This window comes from Squalius cephalus (genome assembly GCF_949319135.1).
Source record: "Squalius cephalus genome assembly, chromosome: 23".
Lineage (NCBI taxonomy): Eukaryota > Metazoa > Chordata > Actinopteri > Cypriniformes > Leuciscidae > Squalius > Squalius cephalus.
In genome coordinates, this window is record NC_137144.1 from 27099109 (window position 1) to 27119905 (window position 20797).

The 20797-nt window shown below is 36.4% G+C and overlaps 2 protein-coding genes across 2 annotated transcripts in view; one reads left to right on the forward strand and one right to left on the reverse strand.

Moving 5' to 3' along the window:
• coro2bb (coronin, actin binding protein, 2Bb) overlaps positions 1 to 893 on the reverse strand; it is a 24819-nt gene extending 23926 nt beyond the window's left edge. Inside the window, exon 1 of the mRNA XM_079858763.1 lies at positions 827 to 893. The gene's annotated coding sequence lies outside the window, so the exon portion shown is untranslated. The remainder of the gene's footprint in view (positions 1 to 826) is intronic.
• A 43-nt stretch (positions 894 to 936) lies between these two features.
• Positions 937 to 20797, forward strand: part of itga11b (integrin, alpha 11b) — a 53821-nt gene continuing 33960 nt past the window's right edge. Inside the window, exons 1-8 of the mRNA XM_079858760.1 lie at positions 937 to 1044; positions 6889 to 7000; positions 16022 to 16131; positions 16217 to 16308; positions 17600 to 17714; positions 17782 to 17909; positions 19727 to 19875; positions 20448 to 20592. Of these exons, the coding sequence (XP_079714886.1) occupies positions 1002 to 1044; positions 6889 to 7000; positions 16022 to 16131; positions 16217 to 16308; positions 17600 to 17714; positions 17782 to 17909; positions 19727 to 19875; positions 20448 to 20592 (894 nt within the window). The 5' untranslated portion in view covers positions 937 to 1001. The remainder of the gene's footprint in view (positions 1045 to 6888; positions 7001 to 16021; positions 16132 to 16216; positions 16309 to 17599; positions 17715 to 17781; positions 17910 to 19726; positions 19876 to 20447; positions 20593 to 20797) is intronic.

The following is a 20797-nucleotide window of genomic DNA, read 5'->3' on the forward strand; positions in this document are numbered from 1 at the left end:
ATTGCTGAGTATTTCCTCCTTAAAACTGCAGTGAACCAAAGACAGTCTCAAAAACACGCTTTGAAATCGCTGGTGTTTCTGACGTCACAAACTACCTTGTAACCAATCAGATCAACGTGTGATCGTCAACCAGTGGATCTCTGAGCTGAGTGAGTGAGTGGAGGCGGGGCTCATTTGCATATTCATAGAACCGCGTATACTAAGTGAGGCAAGGGTGTCGAGTTACAGTCAAGATATTTTAAGCCATGAAGACATTTTTTCAAAGATGAGTTTTAGGGATAAAATTATTAACTACAGTTAATTGTAGTTTTTTAAAAATGTGTTGTATTTACACTGTAAAAAATGATATGCTCAATAGGTTATGACAACATGTTTTTACGTTGCTTTAACTTGTCCAAAATAAGCAATTTTCAAAAAAAAAAAAAAAAACAAGTTAAACAAGATTCAGTTTCATGCACTTTAAGTTAAAATGACTTAAACATCCAAGTTGATTGTACAAATTTTAGTTTAGTTTTAGTGCGATGATTACATTACACAGCAAATCCTAATCACTGTTTTTGTCCAGAGGTTTTAGCATGAAATTGAGTGTATAGATTCAAAGTAAAGCTTCATGCAACACGAGACTAAACTTAAAGCCACAATTTTGATTTCTTGAGGTCTTTAAAGAGTGTAAATCACCCTGTTATGGAAGTGCGTTGAGCTCTGCGGTGTTTCCTGACAGATGTGAAGTCCAGAGAGCTGAACATCTGGAGAGAGAGAGAGAGAGAGAGAGAGCAGTGCAGGACGCTATTAGAAAGCTCAGTCTGGTCTAATAAACACAGTTTACCTGCTCCAAACTCTCTCTCTCTGTGCGAGTTTGAGGACGATCGACCCGTTTTCAGCTCCTCCTTCTCAGATGTAGTTCTGCTGTGGTTCAGTCAGGTTCAGACCCGAGTGTGTGCTCTCGCTGTGAGGACCTCATGCACACACACACACACACTGACTGATTCACATATGAACTTATGGAGTACATCTTGCTGATGTGGATCGGCGCTCTGCTGCCAGGTGAGCCAGATTATGCATGATTGTCAGGTGTACACTGCAAAATATGATATTTTTATCTTGTTTTACAGTACGAATATCTAAATATACTTAAATCAAGATACTGGAGAAGCAAATTGACTTTGCTTAGAACAAATATCTGCAAATGGGGTCAGAGAAATCAACTTAATTCAAAGGGAAAGCAAGAGAATTTTTCTGAACCCACTAAGAGATACGCATAAATTCATTTCATTTTAAGACTTAACATCTGAAGGCGGTATAGTCATTATCATTGTTCTACGGTATAGTCAACATTTGAAGTGGATCAAAAAAGTTGACAAGAACGGGTATTGATCAAAATTCATTTGATGAAAGGTTTTGATCCACTTCAGATGTTGCCGACTGTAGAAAACAAGACAAAAACACTGAGGAAGAAAGCATGTTTTGGGACAAGACAGTCTCGAAAAGTAAGATAAATCAGACTAAATCTCTGAAGTATATGATTTTTGTTTCTCCTGGGAAATAATAACAGACCTAAATGAGTCACTATAGTTGTCATCCAGTGAGAATATGAGGTTATATAGTGAACGTGGAGCAGCTCAGGTAATTTGATGAGAAAATATATTGAGATTTGGCACAGTTTGAGACAGTTTTTCTGAAACTCTAGAGGAGATTCATGTGAATATGTGTGCAAAACCTCTCATTGCTGCAAAAATCAAGTTTTTTTCATAATAGTTGTGCACTTTTCTAAATTCTGGGAAATTAAGTATTTGACATGTATACTGTAGATTTTAGTGAGTGTTGCTCGTGGTTTGGGGTTTATCAAGTTGATCTCGAGTTCAGTAAAGTGAATCCTTTATTGCTTTGGGAACGACAGGTTTATAAAAAAGGAGGAATTACTGTGTGACCTTCAACCAGAACATCCAGATAGACTTTTAAGACCAGGATCAAACACACAATCTGGACCCACTTACACACTCACAGCACTCATCTAATGGACCTACACAAGCGGGCCTGTTCTTTCTTACATTAGCATACATAGTGAGTCAGAAATTGCTGAGAAGAATAAAACCACCTTCATTTGCCTGCATTAAAATAATAATAAAAAAGTTTGGGAGCTATAAGATCCATCTCTCCTTTAGCGCTGCGTTTGCATGAAGCCTCCAGCAGAGGGCGCGGGTTTATTACACTGTTTACCTGCGTCTCTGAGCTCTTAAAACACTGTCATTTAAAAACAATATAAGTCTCAAAATGGAAAAAGTACGACTGAGGCCAGATATTTTTAGGGAATGCTTTGGAAAAAGGACCTAATTCCTGGCTAACTCCCATTAATAACAACTGGAGCAAACTTTAAAGTACAAACGCATGTGAAAGAACTTAAGGACCGTATTTTGTTGTCACTGTGATGAATAGCATACAACATATTAAAATTTAATCAATAACATAATTAAATTCGAATACTTGCGGTGATGTTTCTCGTTGTTTTCGTCGCCATGGTGAAGTTCTTGGAGAGCGCTCTGATTGGCTGATGATGACACAGGAAGTGTCTAGGGCCGGAGTTCTGGCGGGAGTTCTGATACGCGAGTACAAAAACATCCGTCCGTCTAACAGATTAGAACCTACTTTTAGCTGGATCAAAACTCAGATACGGCTTTTCCAATATTTAATTTTGGGATACATACCTAATTATGCTCTCTTTAGTGATTGCACTGTAAAAAATAAAAAGATTGTTGTACTTGGTATTTTTGTCGTTTTTTCTAGCACAAATATCTAAATATTCTCAAATCAAGATACATTTACTTGAGATGCTAAATGGCTTAAGATATTAAGTCCTATTTTCTGAAAACACTCAAAAGTAAGTGAGTTTATTCATAAAATAAGAAAAATATCTGCCATTGGGGTCAGAAAAATACACTTTACTCAAAGGGAAAAGAAGACTTTTATCTTCACTGGGATATTTTTTCTTGTTTAAAGCAAAAACTCACTTAATTTTATTCAGTTTTTTCAGTAAACACAACTTCAGTCATTTTGCTTCTCCAGTAAATGTATCTTGATGTTTAGACATTTGTACTGGAAAACCAGACAGAAATACTACTTTCTTTCTTTTTTTGCAGTGTGGGTCTCAAAATCCTGTGTCTTGTTATGGAGAAGTTCTGTTTCTTTATTAAGTGATCAGACATATGATGATTTTCACCTGTTGGACAGTAAAACAGGTGGGGAGAAACTGAATGAGGGATATGAGCCATATCTAGAGACTTGGATGAGTCAGAAGAGCCACTTGTTCAATAACTCAGAAATAAGAGCGTATTCCCAGAATCCTTTTGTGAAGACTTTACCATCCTGGAATCTTACGCAGTCACTTGCCATGTGAGTGTAATGTCTGGTTCGGTTCATTTCTGGCCCAAAGTGTGGGTCATGGATTCATTTCTCATCTGAGCCAGAACCGGTCTGAAGGCACTGCGATAAATAAATCCAATTCTGGCGACCAGACTGGATATTTTTGTCTCAATCTCATTGAAATGCATGCATTTTACCATATATATATATGAAGAGTTCAGATGCCTCTTAAGTGCCATCTGAAATTTTCTTCTAGAATGATCATTTTTATCAAGTTTGTATATTTAAGTCAAGTAATTTCACTTAAATGACAATTCATAGGTAATTTTCATTGCCATTTAAGAGAAATTACTGAACTTAAATATACAAGCTTCATAAAAATGATCATTCTAGAAGAAAATTTCAGATGGCACTTAAGAGGCTTTTGCATCTGAACTCCTCACTATATATATATATATATGCAGTATGCAATAAGGTTGCTCACTAAGTTTTTAGACAGATTAACATCTTATTTGGGTAATAAAGCGACCCTGAGATGATCTGAGAGCTACTGTTTGGATTAAAACACATGTGAATCACACATGAAAAATGACTAATGTCACCAGATCCTCTCAAGAATCCAGAGCATCTGAGCGCATAACATTCGTTAGAGTCATTAGTATTAAAGTGACTATTTTAGCCACAGGTCTCGGCTGGTTTCGCAATAACAAGGAGCGATTGGCTCATATTTCCCGAGATGGGTTATTAAAGAAGTGTTATGGGTTTTTGTTACTGTTGTAAAAAAACTATTTAAAATGAACTAAGTACTAAGATTACTAATAAAATGAACAGGCACATGCACAGATCGACCTCAAGTGATGCTCAAATAAATGCCCTTTTTGCAAGACATTTTTTATTTTATATTTTAGGTGTTTTTAGTGCATGGCATCAATTCTCATTGATTCATGTCTCACTGATCTGTATTCACTGGTGACAATGAGGTAACAATACTTTTTACCCTAAGCTTTGGCGCTGTTTGTCATTGCTGTCAGATTAAACCACGATTAAAATAGCCTAACTTAGGCAATAACCCTCCATTAAGCTTAACAAGCAAGAGAATCTGGCGTTGGCATAAAATAGTGTTGTGCCTTGTCGGAAATGCCACCAAAATGAACAAAAATGCCTATTAAGATATGAATTGTTATTGTAAATGAGATATTTTAAAGTTTTTCCTTGAAAAAAAAAAGTCTTCATGGCTTAAAATATCTTGAATGTAACTCGACACCCTTGCCTCATTTAGTATGCGCGGTTCTATGAATATGCAAATGAGCCCGCCTCCACTCACTCACTCAGCTCAGAGATCCACTGGTTGACGATCACACGTTGATCTGATTGGTTACAAGGTAGTTTGTGACGTCAGAAACACCAGCGATTTCAAAGCGTGTTTTTGAGACTGTCTTTGGTTCACTGCAGTTTTAAGGAGGAAATACTCAGCAATGCTGTCGACTTATGAACTTACACATGCTTTGTCTTACTAGAACTACAAATAGCTACAATTTTATTGGCCTAGATCAGTTGTATTCTCTCTAAAATTAGGCTTTAGAGGTTCACAGTTCTTCTCTAAACCCTCAAAGTGTATTTAACCCAGAACATATAGAGCGACAGTCTCCAAAACACAAAGATTGTGAATATGAGAAATATATTTACATTACTGATGTGTCGGCTTCACAACAGGCTGATGACTTTTCATCCTGGATCTCTTTCTTTATAGGACTTTTCATCCTGCCGAGAAAAAGAGAAGAATAGAGGAAATGTGACTGACCCATTTTCTCTTTTTTTTCCTGCATAAGGAGAAACGTTTCCCCAGGAAATTAAACTTGAAAGGCGATGTGATATCACCACATTCAAGTGACCTTCCCCGATAAACATTTAAATGAAATCCAGAGGCAATTACTGTTGAGATGTCCAATCCAGATCCCGAGGGAATGGGAATAGACCATCACAGGACAGATAATCCCCTTGCCGATGGCGTTTAGCCATTATCTTTCATTATCTTTCATGTGCTCTGATTGACTCTTTATCATCTTTGTGCACCATGTGAGATAAATTGTGCCTCTTTAAAAAAAAAAAAAGAGTCAGCGTTCCTTGTAACATATAGACCTTTTATCAGTGACTTAATCTTAATTTGATTTATGCCAAAAATTACACTACACTGCAAAATGAGACAAACATCTAAGCATCTTAAATCAATATGCATTAACTGGAGAAGCAAAATGACATAAAATGCATTAAAATGAGTGAGTTTATATTTAAAACATGAAGAAGAAGAAAAAAATCTTGCCAATGGAGTCAGGAAAATGTACTTGATTCAAAGGGAAAACAAGTTTATTTTTCTTCACCAGATGGTGGATATTTGCTCTTGTTTTAAGCATAAAGTCTTGTAGTTTTTAACTTCATTAACAAATCATTTGTGCTCAAGATATGAAATATTCCTCAAGTCTCTTCTAATAATCTATGGAACGGTCTGCAAATGAACTATTTAAAGGGGTCATATAATGCCATTTTTGTACAAGCTAATATGATTCTTTAGGGTCTAAATTAAAAGTTTGTAATATACTTTAATTAAAAATTCTCATTAGTATTGTAAGAAAACACTCATTTTACCTGGTCAAAACCAGCTCTGTTTTCAGCACGCCGTTTCAGTGCATGCGTCTTGTCTTGGCTCTGATCTGTGTGTACACCGTTTGAAATAATAACACAATAACCATAACGCGTTGTTCATTATAAACGTGGATTATGAATTATATTGAGAACGTCGTACATAGGAAACATACCGTAATGAACCCTGAGTGTATTCATCGTGAAGCGTGCAGCAAGCGATTTGCAAAGATTAATATAAAGGTTTATAAAACGTTACACTCACTTCTTCTTCTGGAGGTGCAGCAGGAACACGAATAGTTGGTACCGATCCTTTTTTCAGGAGCAGCTTCAGCAAAACCAGCTTTATACTGACCTCGTTTGTAAAGCAGTCTGGTGTGTGAAATGATTCGCGCAAACATGAAAGCATTGACGTTGATCGTGGGGAATATTCCCTTCGAAAACAAACTCAGCCACTGCGTCTTCAGCGGTTCGGATTCAGGAACATCAAAATGATGCTGTGTTCGTTATTACACCCAAGAACAGAACACCACAATCTCTTAGACGCCATTCTGCTCATAGACAGTGCTCCAGCGTATCAACAATGACGCGTGGACTATGATGATTGACAGCTCGCTCACGAGTCTGTGTTGAAACGCTGCTGTCAATCAACAATCGTGGGAGGGGCGTCCGACCGTGTGACGTCACAAAATCGAACGGCTTGATTTGAGATGGGGGAAAATATTTAAGGAGATTTAATAAAAAACCACTGGATGGATTTTTATCATTTTATGATGGTTGTGTACAGGCACTGCCAACACACATTTCAGTACAATCAACTTGTAAAAGTGCATGTACCATTATATGACCCCTTTAACATGAATCCAATCAAAAAGCTGTGTTTGTTTATTTCAGGGCCACGGACTTGCTTTAATATTGACACAAGACATGCAAAAATCATCAAGGGTTCGAAAGAGGCTCAGTTTGGATATACGGTTCAACAACACGAGGCCGATGGGCAGAAATGGTAAGACTAGCATGTTCAGGAAAACATTTCTTCTGTCAGCCAGTCCATATACTGTAGAGCAAAGAGAAAACCAGTATCTGATTGCAACCTTGAATTTATATTCTCAGTTTGAGTTTCATAGGCCTGAGAAAACATTCCCATGAAGCATTGCAAACATGTATTGCAAAATATGCTTTTATAAGTATTTAGAGGGTGTAGGGACACTGACATTCACAGCGCCTCATGGAGGTGGGCGGAGCTAATTAGATCTTTCAACTCTCTGATTGGTGGAATGTTCTGTACAGCATCATGGGTAATGTAGTTTTTCCACCATGAATTCTGCTGTTAAATGATTATTTTAAAAACTAAGTTGAAATAATGCGAATGACATCTTCAACAGAAGCAACAACCTTCGATTAACGACCTCGTAGCTCACAGTAAGGTTGTCTTTTTATAAGTTATCGTTAAAGGAGAACTCCGGTCAATTTTAACATTGAGCTCATTTTTTTGTACATTTGGAGTGCTGTCAATACAGAGAACAACGACAAAAATCGGTGTTGCCTACACCGAGTTATCCTCTTTTTAAAATTTGCACCCTGTTGACTTCAATGGGGCAAGTTTTAAACCTGCTTTTAGCCTCTTAACATCCTTGATGTGTCATTACAAGTGCACAGGTCATGTGAGTGATTCCTTCAGAGTGAACACGGGTGAATCTGACTGCAGTAGATGTGAAAGATATGAATAAAAATGATATTTATTTAGCCAGCGCACATACCTGTATTTACATCCTGTTTTCGGTCAAAGTCCATAGTAATCGATTGTCGAGTTCACGCGCATTGGTTTAGTACCTATGATCATGCGCGTGAACTCGACAATCGATTACTATGGACTTTGACCGAAAACAGGATGTAAATACAGGTATGAGCGCTGGCTGAATAAATATCATTTTTATTCATATCTTTCACATCTACTGCAGTCAGATTCACCCGTGTTCACTCTGAAGGAATCACTCACATGACCTGTGCACTTGTAATGACACATCAAGGATGTTAAGAGGCTAAAAGCAGGTTTAAAACTTGCCCCATTGAAGTCAACAGGGTGCATATTTTAAAAAGAGGATAACACGGTGTAGGCAACACCGATTTTTGTCGTTGTTTTCTGTATTGACAGCACTCCAAATGTACAAAAAAATGAGCTCAATGTTAAAATTGACCGGAGTTCTCCTTTAAAAATACATTTTCCTATGAGGACTTCCAGAACTTGACTGTTGCACTCAATTGCTGTCTATAAGAAACAATCAAGATGTTTGTTTTTAGAAATGCAGAACTTCAACTATCATATTCTTCATGAATACTTCCATCCATGATTTTGTCTCCACGATGAAATACTGTTGTGAAATGCAATCGCGTGCACAGACACACATCAACGCGCTGCTGTCTGCTGGCAAACACACAGTCTCAGAGTCGACCTTGAAACTCTCCCAGCGGTGAGATGGATCACTCTCGCTGAAGTAAATCAAACCGTGCTTCTCCTGACGCCACGTTATTCAGCTGCTGATTTCTGCAAGGATTCATGGGAAATGAAAGAAGCAATAAACAAAACCGTTCACAATGAAAAATAAGTTTTATGCATCTGGTAGCAAGTGAGTCATTGCCGATCATAATTGTGGAATTTTTTTTCTTGGAAATTCAGTATTTATGAATTTAAATTCTTAGAGAGTCAAGTATGTTTACAGATGCAATAATGCACATTGTGTAGTGCTAATTTTGCAAACATAATTACATGATAATGATCATTGCAACATATTTTCAGTGTTACTTATTTACTTTTCCCTTTAAAAAGTAAAGTATAAGGGCTTACTCTTAATTTGGTAACACTTTATAATAACTACACGCTATCAATCATTAGTTAAGCATTAGTAAACAGTTAATTAATCATTCATAAAGCATTATGAATAAGCAGTTTATAAATACAGCTAATCTTGATTTATAAGCATATCTATAATGTGTTTAATAATTGTATTTTCATACTTATGATACATTTATCATTAATAAAGTATTGCATTATTTACAAACCAGTTATTTAGGAGTTGTCAGTGGTTCATAAGATCACTTAGAAAGTGTAAGTAAATTATTAAACATTATTTAAATGTACATTCATACATATATGTCTATGTTCTGTATCACTGTGTAGTTTTTGTTTCCTTTTTCTGTTTAGAAGATAACTGAGCCTTTAAATCTCCTTTGTTAATGCTTTACAAGGCATACACATCATTTAATGATCATTAATAAAGTATGAAAATACAATTATTAAACACATATATGCTTATAAATCAAGAATAAAGCTATTTAAAAACTGCTTATTAATGTATATTAATGCTTTAAAAATACTTTTAAAATTATTAATTAACTATTTACTAATGCTTAACTAATGATTAAGCAGTTATTATAAAGTGTTACCCTTCATTTTTCTGTAATTTATGTAGTTACTTCTGATGTAATTGAATTAAATGCTGTATAGACTACAGAACAATTCAATAATCTACAATTAACATAAAAATTCAACGGCTAATGTTAAAATGTTATTAATGTAAATTTCTCCCTTTAAATACTTTGGTCAGTTCAAGAATAATTTATGCAATTTTATATTATTCATTTGAAAGAATTAAAAGTGCAGTTTTATTTCTAACGGGTCGATGCTTTAGAAAGTCGAGGCTTTAGAAAGTAATTAATTGCTCTAGTAATGCAATATTTTTACAGTGCAGTAATCTACACTGTTGAAGATGTAATTAGCAGCTAGTAATTAATTACCTTTTTAGAGTAACTTACCCAACGTTGCATGTTTTTACATTACTTTAACTCGTCCAAATAATTTAAGCAAATTTTAACTTTTTATGTTGCATTAGATTCAACTTGTAATGCCAATTTGATTATACTTAAATTTAAGGCAGCAACTGAATTTAAGATTTTAAGTTGAAATAGGTGGAAATTTTTTCCACTGTAGTAAAAATAAACTGGTATTTTTATAGTATTAAAAACAAACAAATAAAAACAAAACATATTTTCCAACATAAAAATATGACCCACCGCAAAAGTTAATCATTTTTACTTTTCTTTGACAAAGGCTTTTGTAGATATTTTATCAATAACATTTCTTAATCCCAAATATAAAATGTGTTTATTTTGCACCCAAAAAAGTGGGTAATTTATTTTTATTTTTAAATATTTTTCCACCTTATTTGTCATTGGTCAGATAAACAAGAATCCCACCCCAGACTCACATCATTGGTTGAGCCAGAAGTTGACAGATAAATGCTTTGAAAGAGTCACAGAGACTATGTCTGAAATTCATCCAGATTACATTCATGCTACACTGAAAAAAATGATTCGTTGAAATTAATCAATTTTTTTATTGTAAGTGGTTGCATTCAGTTGATTTTACCTACATTTAAACAAATGCATTAAGTTGAATTAAAATTGATTAAGTTCAACTTAATGCATTTGTTTAAATGTAGGTAAAATCAATTGAATGCAACTACTTACGATAATTTTTTTTATTAATTTCAACGAATAATTTTTTTCAGTGTATATAGAACATGCTTTTTTTAGTGGTTGCGAATTACTTATTCAAAATAAGTATCAATTCAAGAGAGTATGCCATTTCATGGCAGCCGATGTTTCACACTTTAGAAAGCCAAACAATTGAATGACTGACTAATAGTGACTGAACATTAGTGTGAAATTATGTGTGAAAATATAGCAGCTTTAGGTATAGACCACAATGTTAATCATAAAGCCAGGTAAAATTGCAGCATGCAAAACTGGCGTTTAATGGCGTCACTGTAACCCAGCCGACTATGTTAAAACTAATCAATTAGTCCTAAACCATTACATGGTCACAGTTTACAGCCTTTAAACAGGGTATTGTTTCAGACTCGTAAAAGCCCAGACACACAAAACAATACACATCATAAACCAAACTCCCACTGTCCTAAAACCTCCAAATCCGGACGTCAGCTTCCTGTTTTTAATCCCGGGGTTCGTCATCGCTGGTGAATAACTCGTGGTCCCCCAGCATTGAGAAATCTGGGGGCCTTTGATGTGCACAGGTAAATAAGTGGAAAGTATTTGCACTTGTCCCGACCCGTCTACGAGCGCTGGCAAATATGTGTTTTGTGGCTTGTAATTCCCAAGCCTCCTCCTGTGCATCAAGACAAACATGTGTGGCGCGCTTTTCCTTCTGGAATCTGATTTACCCTGCAGGAACCAAGAGGAATGTTGTTTTTCAATTTTTGTCTTTAAAGAATGTCACTTAAATGAAGTCAAAGGACTGTTTTGCTTCATCTACTAATGGGTATAAATACTTTTAGTTCTTGAAAACTTTCTGCATCTAAAAATTGAAAACTTACTGCATCTGAAATTCGTTGCAGAACTATTCAATGCTGTTCAGATTATGAACAACATCTGTGTATATTTTCAGAGCAGCCGGGTTTCTAGACAATGTCATTAGCATGTGCTTTTTATCTGAAGTGACGTGAAGTACAATTATGACAGCTCCTGGAGGAACTCAATGTTCCTTCAAATCCAATATTTAGGACTGACTGTCTACAAGTGCTGACATTGGATGTTCAGACAGTCAATATTAAGCGTAGCGTCAGTTCTGGCAGGTCATGTTAGTCAAGCTCGCATCAGTGACTCTCAGCTGATCCACGTCTACCTATAGGAATACGACGCCTATCACTGTATTCATATATAAGCTCCTTCAGTATTATCAACAGCTATCGCGTTTCTCAGGAGCGAATTACCCTCCTCCCTCCCCAGCTCCACCTCTCCTGCAGCCAATTTGGCATTCTGGTTCCCCTTGAATCAGAATAAATTCTTGAATTATGTTGTAGGCTACTTTAAAATCTTAAATTAATTATATCTGCAATTCATTCATGTTAGTTCTGTTCTGTTTACCCTAAAGGCACTTTCACACCAGATGCGTAACGAAAAAACGCAACGAATAAGCGAATAGTTCGCGTCAAAACCATTCACATCAGCCGCGGCGCGAATTTGCGACTTCTGTGACGTTCAGAGAGCTTCAACATTCCAAAACTTTTGCGCCGACAGCTGAGAAAACATGGACACTTCATCATCATCATCATCCAGTGAAGACGAGCTTTTCATTTTCTTTAAAAGACAGAAAAGAAGGTTTTGGGTGCACCCAATCTTAAAGAACAGAGAGTCTGAAGGGGAGTATGCTAATGTCCACTTTTAGTTTCCTTTTCCTCTCTCCTTTTTCTCACATAGGTGTCCCTGAGGTTTTTCCACAGACTTTTTGCGTCTTCAACTAGTGCGTTTTGTAATGTCAACACACATTAGGCCTACATGTAACACACGAAGTAACAAGTTAAAATCATTCAACTAGAAACTAGATATCACACAAAGAATGTAAAAGCAGCCCTAAATAGTCTCATTACATTTTGTTACATGTTCACAGTAAACACGGTCTCTATCTCAATCTTTGACGATAATAGTATTAGCTTTCTATTCCAAATGTAGTTTAGCCTGCTAGCCTACACAGCACAGGACTATACAACGACTAAAACTATCACACAACATACTCACAGTCGTGATAACCGAGTTGGTTGGCAATGCTGCGCCACACATTGTCTTTCAAATCGTTGTCCTTGTAGTATGTGATTGGCTGAAGCCTTTTCTGTCGCCGCAAAAAAAAAATCGACATCGAAGCGGAAAAAAATAAAAGTCGTTTTTTCTCCGCAGCACATTCGCGTTCGGTGTGGAAGCGCTCATTACACAAACAGCTGATCAAAAAATAAAACCATCGCGCGAATTATTCGTGCGTCAAAATCGCGTCCAGTGTGAAAGGACCTTAAGTGGGGTTATTGCTACATGGATGCGCAGGGAGTTCTCGCCCAGAACCATACCGCCAATCCACACTGTATGCAATTGCCAATCGTATTTGACGATACTTGTCCTGACAGAAATCCGGGATATTGCAACTAATACTAATTTGATCGTACTTTTCAAACTGTGATGCATTTCGAAAATTAAATCTCAGACCATTGTGTTTGTAAAAACCACAGATTTCACACCGTTTTTTTTTGCGGTTCAGACTTCAAACGCCTAAACGGATTTGAGTCAGGCACGATTGTGCCTGAGGGGAAAATACACTCATAATGAATTGCACCTGCTGTTAACCTTCATATGCTGTCTGCATTGTTTTTAGTGCACAATTCAAAAGATAAATTATGCAAATTAGGGGGTGGTGCAAGTACAATTGGCTGTTTTAGCAGAGTGTATATATATATATATATAAAATACTAATGGGTCTTATAAACCAAACACAGTTTGCTTTTCAGTAAATGCATGAACTTGAAATGCAATGCAAGTTACTTTGGATAAAATGCATAAATCTAAATGCAAACAGGCCAAACTTTTGTGAACAAGGTGCGTTCTATAATAAGCCTCATTTGCATTGGAAGGAAGTGTGTTTGTGCTGAAAAGAAAAGAAAAAAAAGAGAATGACTTACTTTAAAGTACACTGTGATGTTTTAATCACAACTGTTTAGTGAACTGTTGTAAAGTTGTAGTTTATCAATCAACCGATTGGCGTTTGGGTTTTATATACTGCATGTGTGATTTTTAACTAGCAATGACAATGTTTATTTTGTGCAAAATTGAATGTGCTATGAAAGCTAATCAGAGTGAAAAGAAGCGTTTTCACTGTTTTTCCACCATAATGCAATCATATGGTTTGCTGCTAACCAAAAACATGATTATAGGATGAAATATCAGACTCTATAATGGCATTGTTAAGTGGAAAACCAAAACAAACCGCCAAACTACATAAGAAATTCTATATCCAAATAGAAAATAGCTCAATCAAACTATGGATTCGCAGAGAAACTAGTTTGACATATGAACTATTTAAGTGTTTGCTTGAATACTCATAGGTTGTTTAGGCTGAGAAAGATGAACCATCATCTTTTCAGATGTTGATCTCCAATTTATTCTGAAAACCCTGGCATATGTTGTATTAGCATCAGATGGCCTGGAAAAAAAAGAAGACTGGGTTTAACCAGACGTTCTTCAAATAACTTTGCCTCAGGATAGACTAAACCTTCACTACGGGTGCCAAAGAGTAACAGTACATTCCAATAATGACTGATGTTCAGAGAGCTGTGCATTGTGGGAACTGAAAAAACAAACAAATGCAATCCATCATGTGTCTTAAAACAAAAACAACCCCCATGGTACTTTATAGCATAGTACTGAAAGATTACCATAGTTATTTACCATGGCATGCCGTAAAATAATTTCCCTTCTGAAAAGACTAGTTTAAACCACTCTTAGTTTGCTGGTATTTATAGGTTTAGTTGGTTTTCAGCTGGTCTTAACTGCCAAAAACCTCTATGAAATAACCACTAACAAACCACCTCAGACTAGTTTATGTTGGGGGGGGGTCATATTGACAGTATGACAAGACTGTGGATTGACCGACAGCAGTGTTTTTGTGCAGGTCGCAGTGGGAGAGGAGGAATGTAAACATTAACATGGATGGATCTCACAGGGCAAACTGTGGGATGTGGTTTTGTCATCGTAGTTCTAAACGTCTTGATCTCGAAGAGAACAGCATTACTGAGTTTTGCTGTTGGTTTCTGGTATTGGCTCCGTCTCAAACGTATACCTCAGAAGCTGGAAAAATCTGCTTAGCGATTCTTTGCTGCTGGGCTCATGTAGAGTTTTCTTCCCATCAGGGAGTGAATGACTTCGACTGGAACGCTGCTGGAATGTTGAACTTGTGATCCTGTTTGTGTTTCTCATAAAATGACTGTTTGGACTGATCTGCTACCGTTATACTTCTGCTGGAGTGCAGAACTTATCTCCATGATGCTAGGGTGTTGCTAGAGCATTGCTAAGGTTGATATTGTATTTTTGGTGGTTTTCAAGGTGGTTGTCAAAAGGCTTAGTTTTATAATTCAATGCATTTTAATTAAGCATGATGCATGACTACAGAATACATCAAACAATTAAACATGATCAAATAAAGCATGCTGTGTAAGCAAACCCTCTGGTGCTCTTCGGTCGTTTTGCGGTTTTATAATTTTTTACTTTATCGTAATAGTACGAAACTTGGTAAAGGTTTTGGCATTTACTATGTGATCACAAAAAAAACAAAATCATGGACATGATTCGAAAAGGTTGAATCATGAAAAATATAGTTACTTGTGCTCCTCGTGAAAAATGAGCGCATTGAATGGGAGACGAATTTCATCTAGTGGAAGCGTTCGGTACTGCGGCCAAACAAAATCTGACTGAAAGCTCATTTATTGAGATATCAACCTCAAATTTAGAACATAACTTGTTTAGATTCATGACTTTGATTTTCTTGCAGATTTAGGGCCCTATTTTAACGATCTGAAATGCAAGTATCAAACGCGAAACGCAAGTAACTTTGTGGGCGGATCTTGGGCGCTGTTGGTATTATACCGGTGGGATAAATGACTCTTGCGCCCGACGCAAATCTAAAATGTGTTGGTCTGAAGTAGCTTCATCACTCATAGGTGTGGTTTGGGCGTAACGTGAAATAAACCAATCAGAGCAACATCTCACATTCCCTTTAAGAGCAGACGCGCTTGTTCCATGGCGGATTGCTATTATAACGGATACATTTCATATAAAAATTGAAAATAGCATATTATAAACATAACATTCTGTAACTTTTTAAAACTTTTTTTATTTCTGCAATAATCTGCCAAGTGTTGTATTTGAAAAGAGATCAAACTTAAGTCTGTGCTCTAAAGCATTCAATATTTACGAGAGTTAAATTAAATACAATTTTCAGGTCTATGCTCAAAAAGTGAATAAATTGATTATTGATACAGCGTAAATATAATTTTAGTACGATAAAATTAAAAAAACATTATTGAACTAAAATACAGTACATTTCATTGAAGAAAAATAATAAAATTCTGTCACTTTTGACCGACATTCGAAGAGCACCAGTGGGTTAAGAAACTATTTTCTTGAATTTCAGGCTCTTAGTAGGAGCTCCCTTTGAGAAAAGCGGTGAACATCAGACAGGTGACGTCTACAGATGCCCACTAGACAGAAAAAAAGCGACAAACTGCACACGACTGCATCTAGGTATCACATGACCAATCGGACACCGCAATATTAAGGCAGATTGCAACAAAACATTTTGTGATATTTTTTCTCTGGGCTTTTCAAGGAAAGATATCCCTAAACAACGTGTCCGAACGCAAAGAGAAAATGAGGTTGGGAATGACTCTCACCTCCAACCCCAAGGACAACAGCTTTGTGGTAATATGCATGTTCACTTTAATGGAAACTATTTGACTATATTTACTTTTTCAATAAAGTAAAGCTGCCTGCACAATGAATCTCTCATTTATGTAATTGTTTGTTATAATGCTAAGATTTGCGAGCGTGAACTCAGAATTTGTTCAGTGCTAACTTAAAACACCTCTGATTGGCCATTGCATTCAAGAGATCAACAGATAGGTTTGTGATTGGCTACATTGCTCAACGCTGCAAAAACATGCTGTAAATAGAAACCTTTGACGGTCTCCAGAGCTCAAACAAAGATACACATTGGATCGCCAATATGCTATTTTTCATTTACAAAGGAGCCAACTCGTATTTACAAAGGAGATTTAAAGACTCTTTTATCTTCTAAACAGAAAAAGGAAACCAACACAACACAGTGATACAGAACATAGAAATATTTAACAGCCTTTAAATCTCCTTTATAAACACTTTACAAGGCATAACTAGTCCTCACTTTAGATGAGTTCACAAAATAGTTAACTGACCACTACTAAATGCTTTATAACTACCTGAATTAACACTGAATTACAGTAGAAATACATGTTAATAAAGCATTTATTAACACACTAAGTAACTATTACTATATATCTGAATAATATGTATTTAAACCGTTTATTAATCTTTTACTTACACTTTCTAAGTGATCTTATGAACCACTGACAACTCCTAAATAACTGGTTAGTAAATAATGCAATACTTCATTTAGAAATGATAAATTGATCATTAATAAAGTATGAAAATACAATTATTAAACACATTATAGATATGCTTATAAATCAAGAACAAAGCATTTATAGCTGTATTTATAAACTGCTTATTAATGTCTATTAATGCTTTATAAATGACAAATTAACTGTTTACTAATGCTTAACTAATGATTAATAGCGTGCAGTTATTATAAAGTGTTTCTCTTGGTAACACTTTACAATAAGGTTCATTAGTTAACATTAGTTAATGTATTAACTAACATGAAATAACCATGAGCAATCCTTTTGTTACTGTATTTGTTAATCTTTGTTAATGTTAATAAAAAAATCCAGCTGTTCATGTTAGTTCACGGTGCATTAACTAATGCTAACAAGATTTTAATAAAGTATTAGTAAATGTTGAAATTAACTAACAAAGATTAATAAATGCTGTAAACATGCAGTTCATGTTAACTAATGTAGTTAACTAATGTTAACTAAGAAATCTTATTCTAAAGTGTTACCAAATAATTTCATAATTTTTCATAAAAATGCTGAATGCACTGACTGTGTTTTAGGCATGTGGGCCGCTGTGGTCGTACGAGTGTGGAAGCTCTTACTACAGCACGGGCATCTGTTCAAGAGTCGACAGCAGCTTCAACTTCACCCACAGCATCGCTCCGGCCTTTCAAAGTAAAGTCAGACTCTTCATTGATGAAGCCTCTTTCATCACATGCATTCTGACAGCATTTCTCCACAGGATGCGAGACCTACATGGACATAGTGATTGTGTTAGACGGATCCAACTCCATCTATCCCTGGTATGAGGTTCAAGATTTCCTGATAAATGTGCTACAGAAGTTTTACATCGGTCCAGGACAGATCCAGGTGCGTCTGAATTATCACCTGGAAAATCAGTTTGGACTGTTCTGACTTATGATTTACGAAGGCGTTGGGTTGTGCAAAAACAGCACTTACCACTGCACTCCGAACCTCAGTCAAAATAGTGCAAACAAATCGGATGATTTGAGAAAATATACACATTTTAATAGAATATTAATGATGATGCAGTATTTTTTCTAAATGTCTGTTTCATGCATTACAGTTACTAAAGGCTGGACTACACTACATGACTTTTCAAATCTGAACAAATATTAAAACACCAGGTGTTATACACTTGCCGACTTAGAATCACACACATGATATTTCAAGTCTTTCCGAACGCAACAAACTCACACAAAATGGGGAGCTTGTTGATAGGAGACACGTGACAAATGTAACAATATGGCTGCGTTGGAAATCGCAAACTTCCCTACTATATAGTAAGCAAAAAACAGTATGTGACAAAAGAAGTATGTTCGAATTCACAGTACAAAGTAGGAAAAAAGTACTCGGATGAACTACTACTTTCAGCAAGATTCTGAAGTGTGAATACGATGGACACTTTACTATCTCATGAGGCCATGGGAGAGGATTTGTGAATGAAGCAACGCAACTGGTAGGTCACATGATAATGACAACATGGCAGATGTAGTACGTCCTATTACATTCATACTATACACACTCATTCTATTTAGAACATACTTATTAACGTTCGTTAAGTAATTACCAAGGGGGTAATCTTTCAGAAAAAAACTAAGCTTCCCCGGGCGCCGCCATTGATTAGCAGACCATCACCTGCTGTTAGCATTTCATTGACTCCCATTCATTTTGGCGTCACTTTGACAGCGAATAACTTTACATCTGAGGCGTTTAAAGACTCCATTTGTCCATTATTTATTTCTAAAGAAACACGAAAATGTATAAAAGGCTCCATTACCTTGTATCTTATACGTTATGGCCCCGTAGAAGCAGTTTTTGTAAAAATAGACTAACGATTGCGTCATAACCACGAGACTCTCTGTCGCACAGTAGAGAGATTACCGTATGGACAGGAGGAGAAGCTTGTGGGCGATCGGGGGGACGTGGAGACAAAATGACAAAATAATTAATCAGAATACTTAGCAAAAGTTGCTCCTGCTCCTGCTCATGGACACCTCCTACTCACACTCTCCGTCTCTGCAAGTTTCAGAAGGGAATGATTCAGATTTCTCTCGGCACAGCTACTAGAAGACAGACGGGTTGCTCACGTCACATCTACGTCGTCAAGCTCAGTTTGAGTCTGCGCAGTCGCTCCGCCATCAGGAAGTGAGTGCTTCTAATTGACTTAACTTTTCTCCGTTGAATCCAATGGGGTCGCTGTGTCCATTTCTTTTACTGTCTATGGCGATGCATTGTTGAAGAAATCAACTAGCAGTTTCGGACATACTACTCTTTTGGCGAACTGTTTTTCGTATTCTATATAGTAGGGAAGCATTTCATTTTGGACGCAGTATGTGTTTTAAAATTGGCCAAAATATTTTTCAAATATTTGGCCAAAATATTTTTCACATGTTTGATCTCCGATGATACAAGAATCATATTTTGATGGAAAAAACAAACAAACAAAAAAACACATGGTCTGTGCCCCATCATACACTACGCAATTTTTCTGGAAATCTGTTAACTGAAATCTGCAGAGTTCAAGAAAACTAGCATTAAATCTGGACCAAAATCATGTAGTGTATTCCAGCCTTAAATTGAACAACAGAGTTTGACAAGAGTGTGTCATGTAAAAGCAAGGATAACGTAGATGATGCATCTCACTTGGTGTTGCTGTTGTCCAGGTAGGTGTGGTGCAGTACGGTGCCCGAGTAGTGAACGAGTTTCGGCTGGATGATTTCCGTACGGTTGATGAGGTCGTAGCAGCGGCTAAGAACATCGACCAGCGAGGCGGAGAGGAGACGCGAACGGCTCTCGGGATTAATGCGGCTCGGTACACTGGCATGTTTGTGTTTTGTCTGTCTTCCATCTTAAACTCCCGTGCATCATTATTTACAATGGAAATAAGGCAAATCAAATGAGTCAAGGTGATTTAAAATTGCACAAATCACAATAAAGCGAAGCGTCATTTTGGATCAGCTAACAGAAATAATATTAATCTGGGAAATGTATATAAATTACATCCATTTGTACCAATTAATTTAATTATAATCAAAGCTCAAGTACTAATCGTCATTGTATCAGGTTTCTAGTTCAAGCAAGATAGCTTCATGTTACTTGTTTGGCTTAACTCAATGATTTCATGTTAAAAGAACATGTTTCAATCAAGTAGCTCGATAAAATAAAGAAAACAGGATTTCCATTTCACATCATGCTTTTCATGGGGCTGGATAGGGAGAGTAAATGTTGAAATAAAGTGTTATTTTATGCATTTTAAGCGAGATGAGTAAATAGGGAGATTTTTTTAGGGGGTTAATATTGTGGTATTTTGAATCAAAGTCAGCCAAAGATTTATTTTTTGAGTGTGATTCACTCATTTACACTGTGTATGTGTATTTATAACAGAACTCAAGCATTCAAACAAGGAGGTCGTCCAGACGCTAAGAAAGTCATGATTGTCATCACAGATGGAGAATCGCATGACAGCCCAGACCTACAGAAAGCCGTGGAAGAAAGTGAGAAGGATAATATCACCTTGTATGGTATTGCGGTGAGTTACTGCTTCTTTCCAGTAAAATCCTCCAGATGTTATTCAGGTTTACTTTGGTCCGTCAGTCATGAAACTCTAACTCTTGGGAAGTTTTCAAACAGGTGCACAGATCGAACAGGTGAACATAGTTCTGATATTCCGGTAGCACTATATTTTACAGTCCTGTTCCCCATATACATAATATGGGCCCTATCTTGCACCCAGC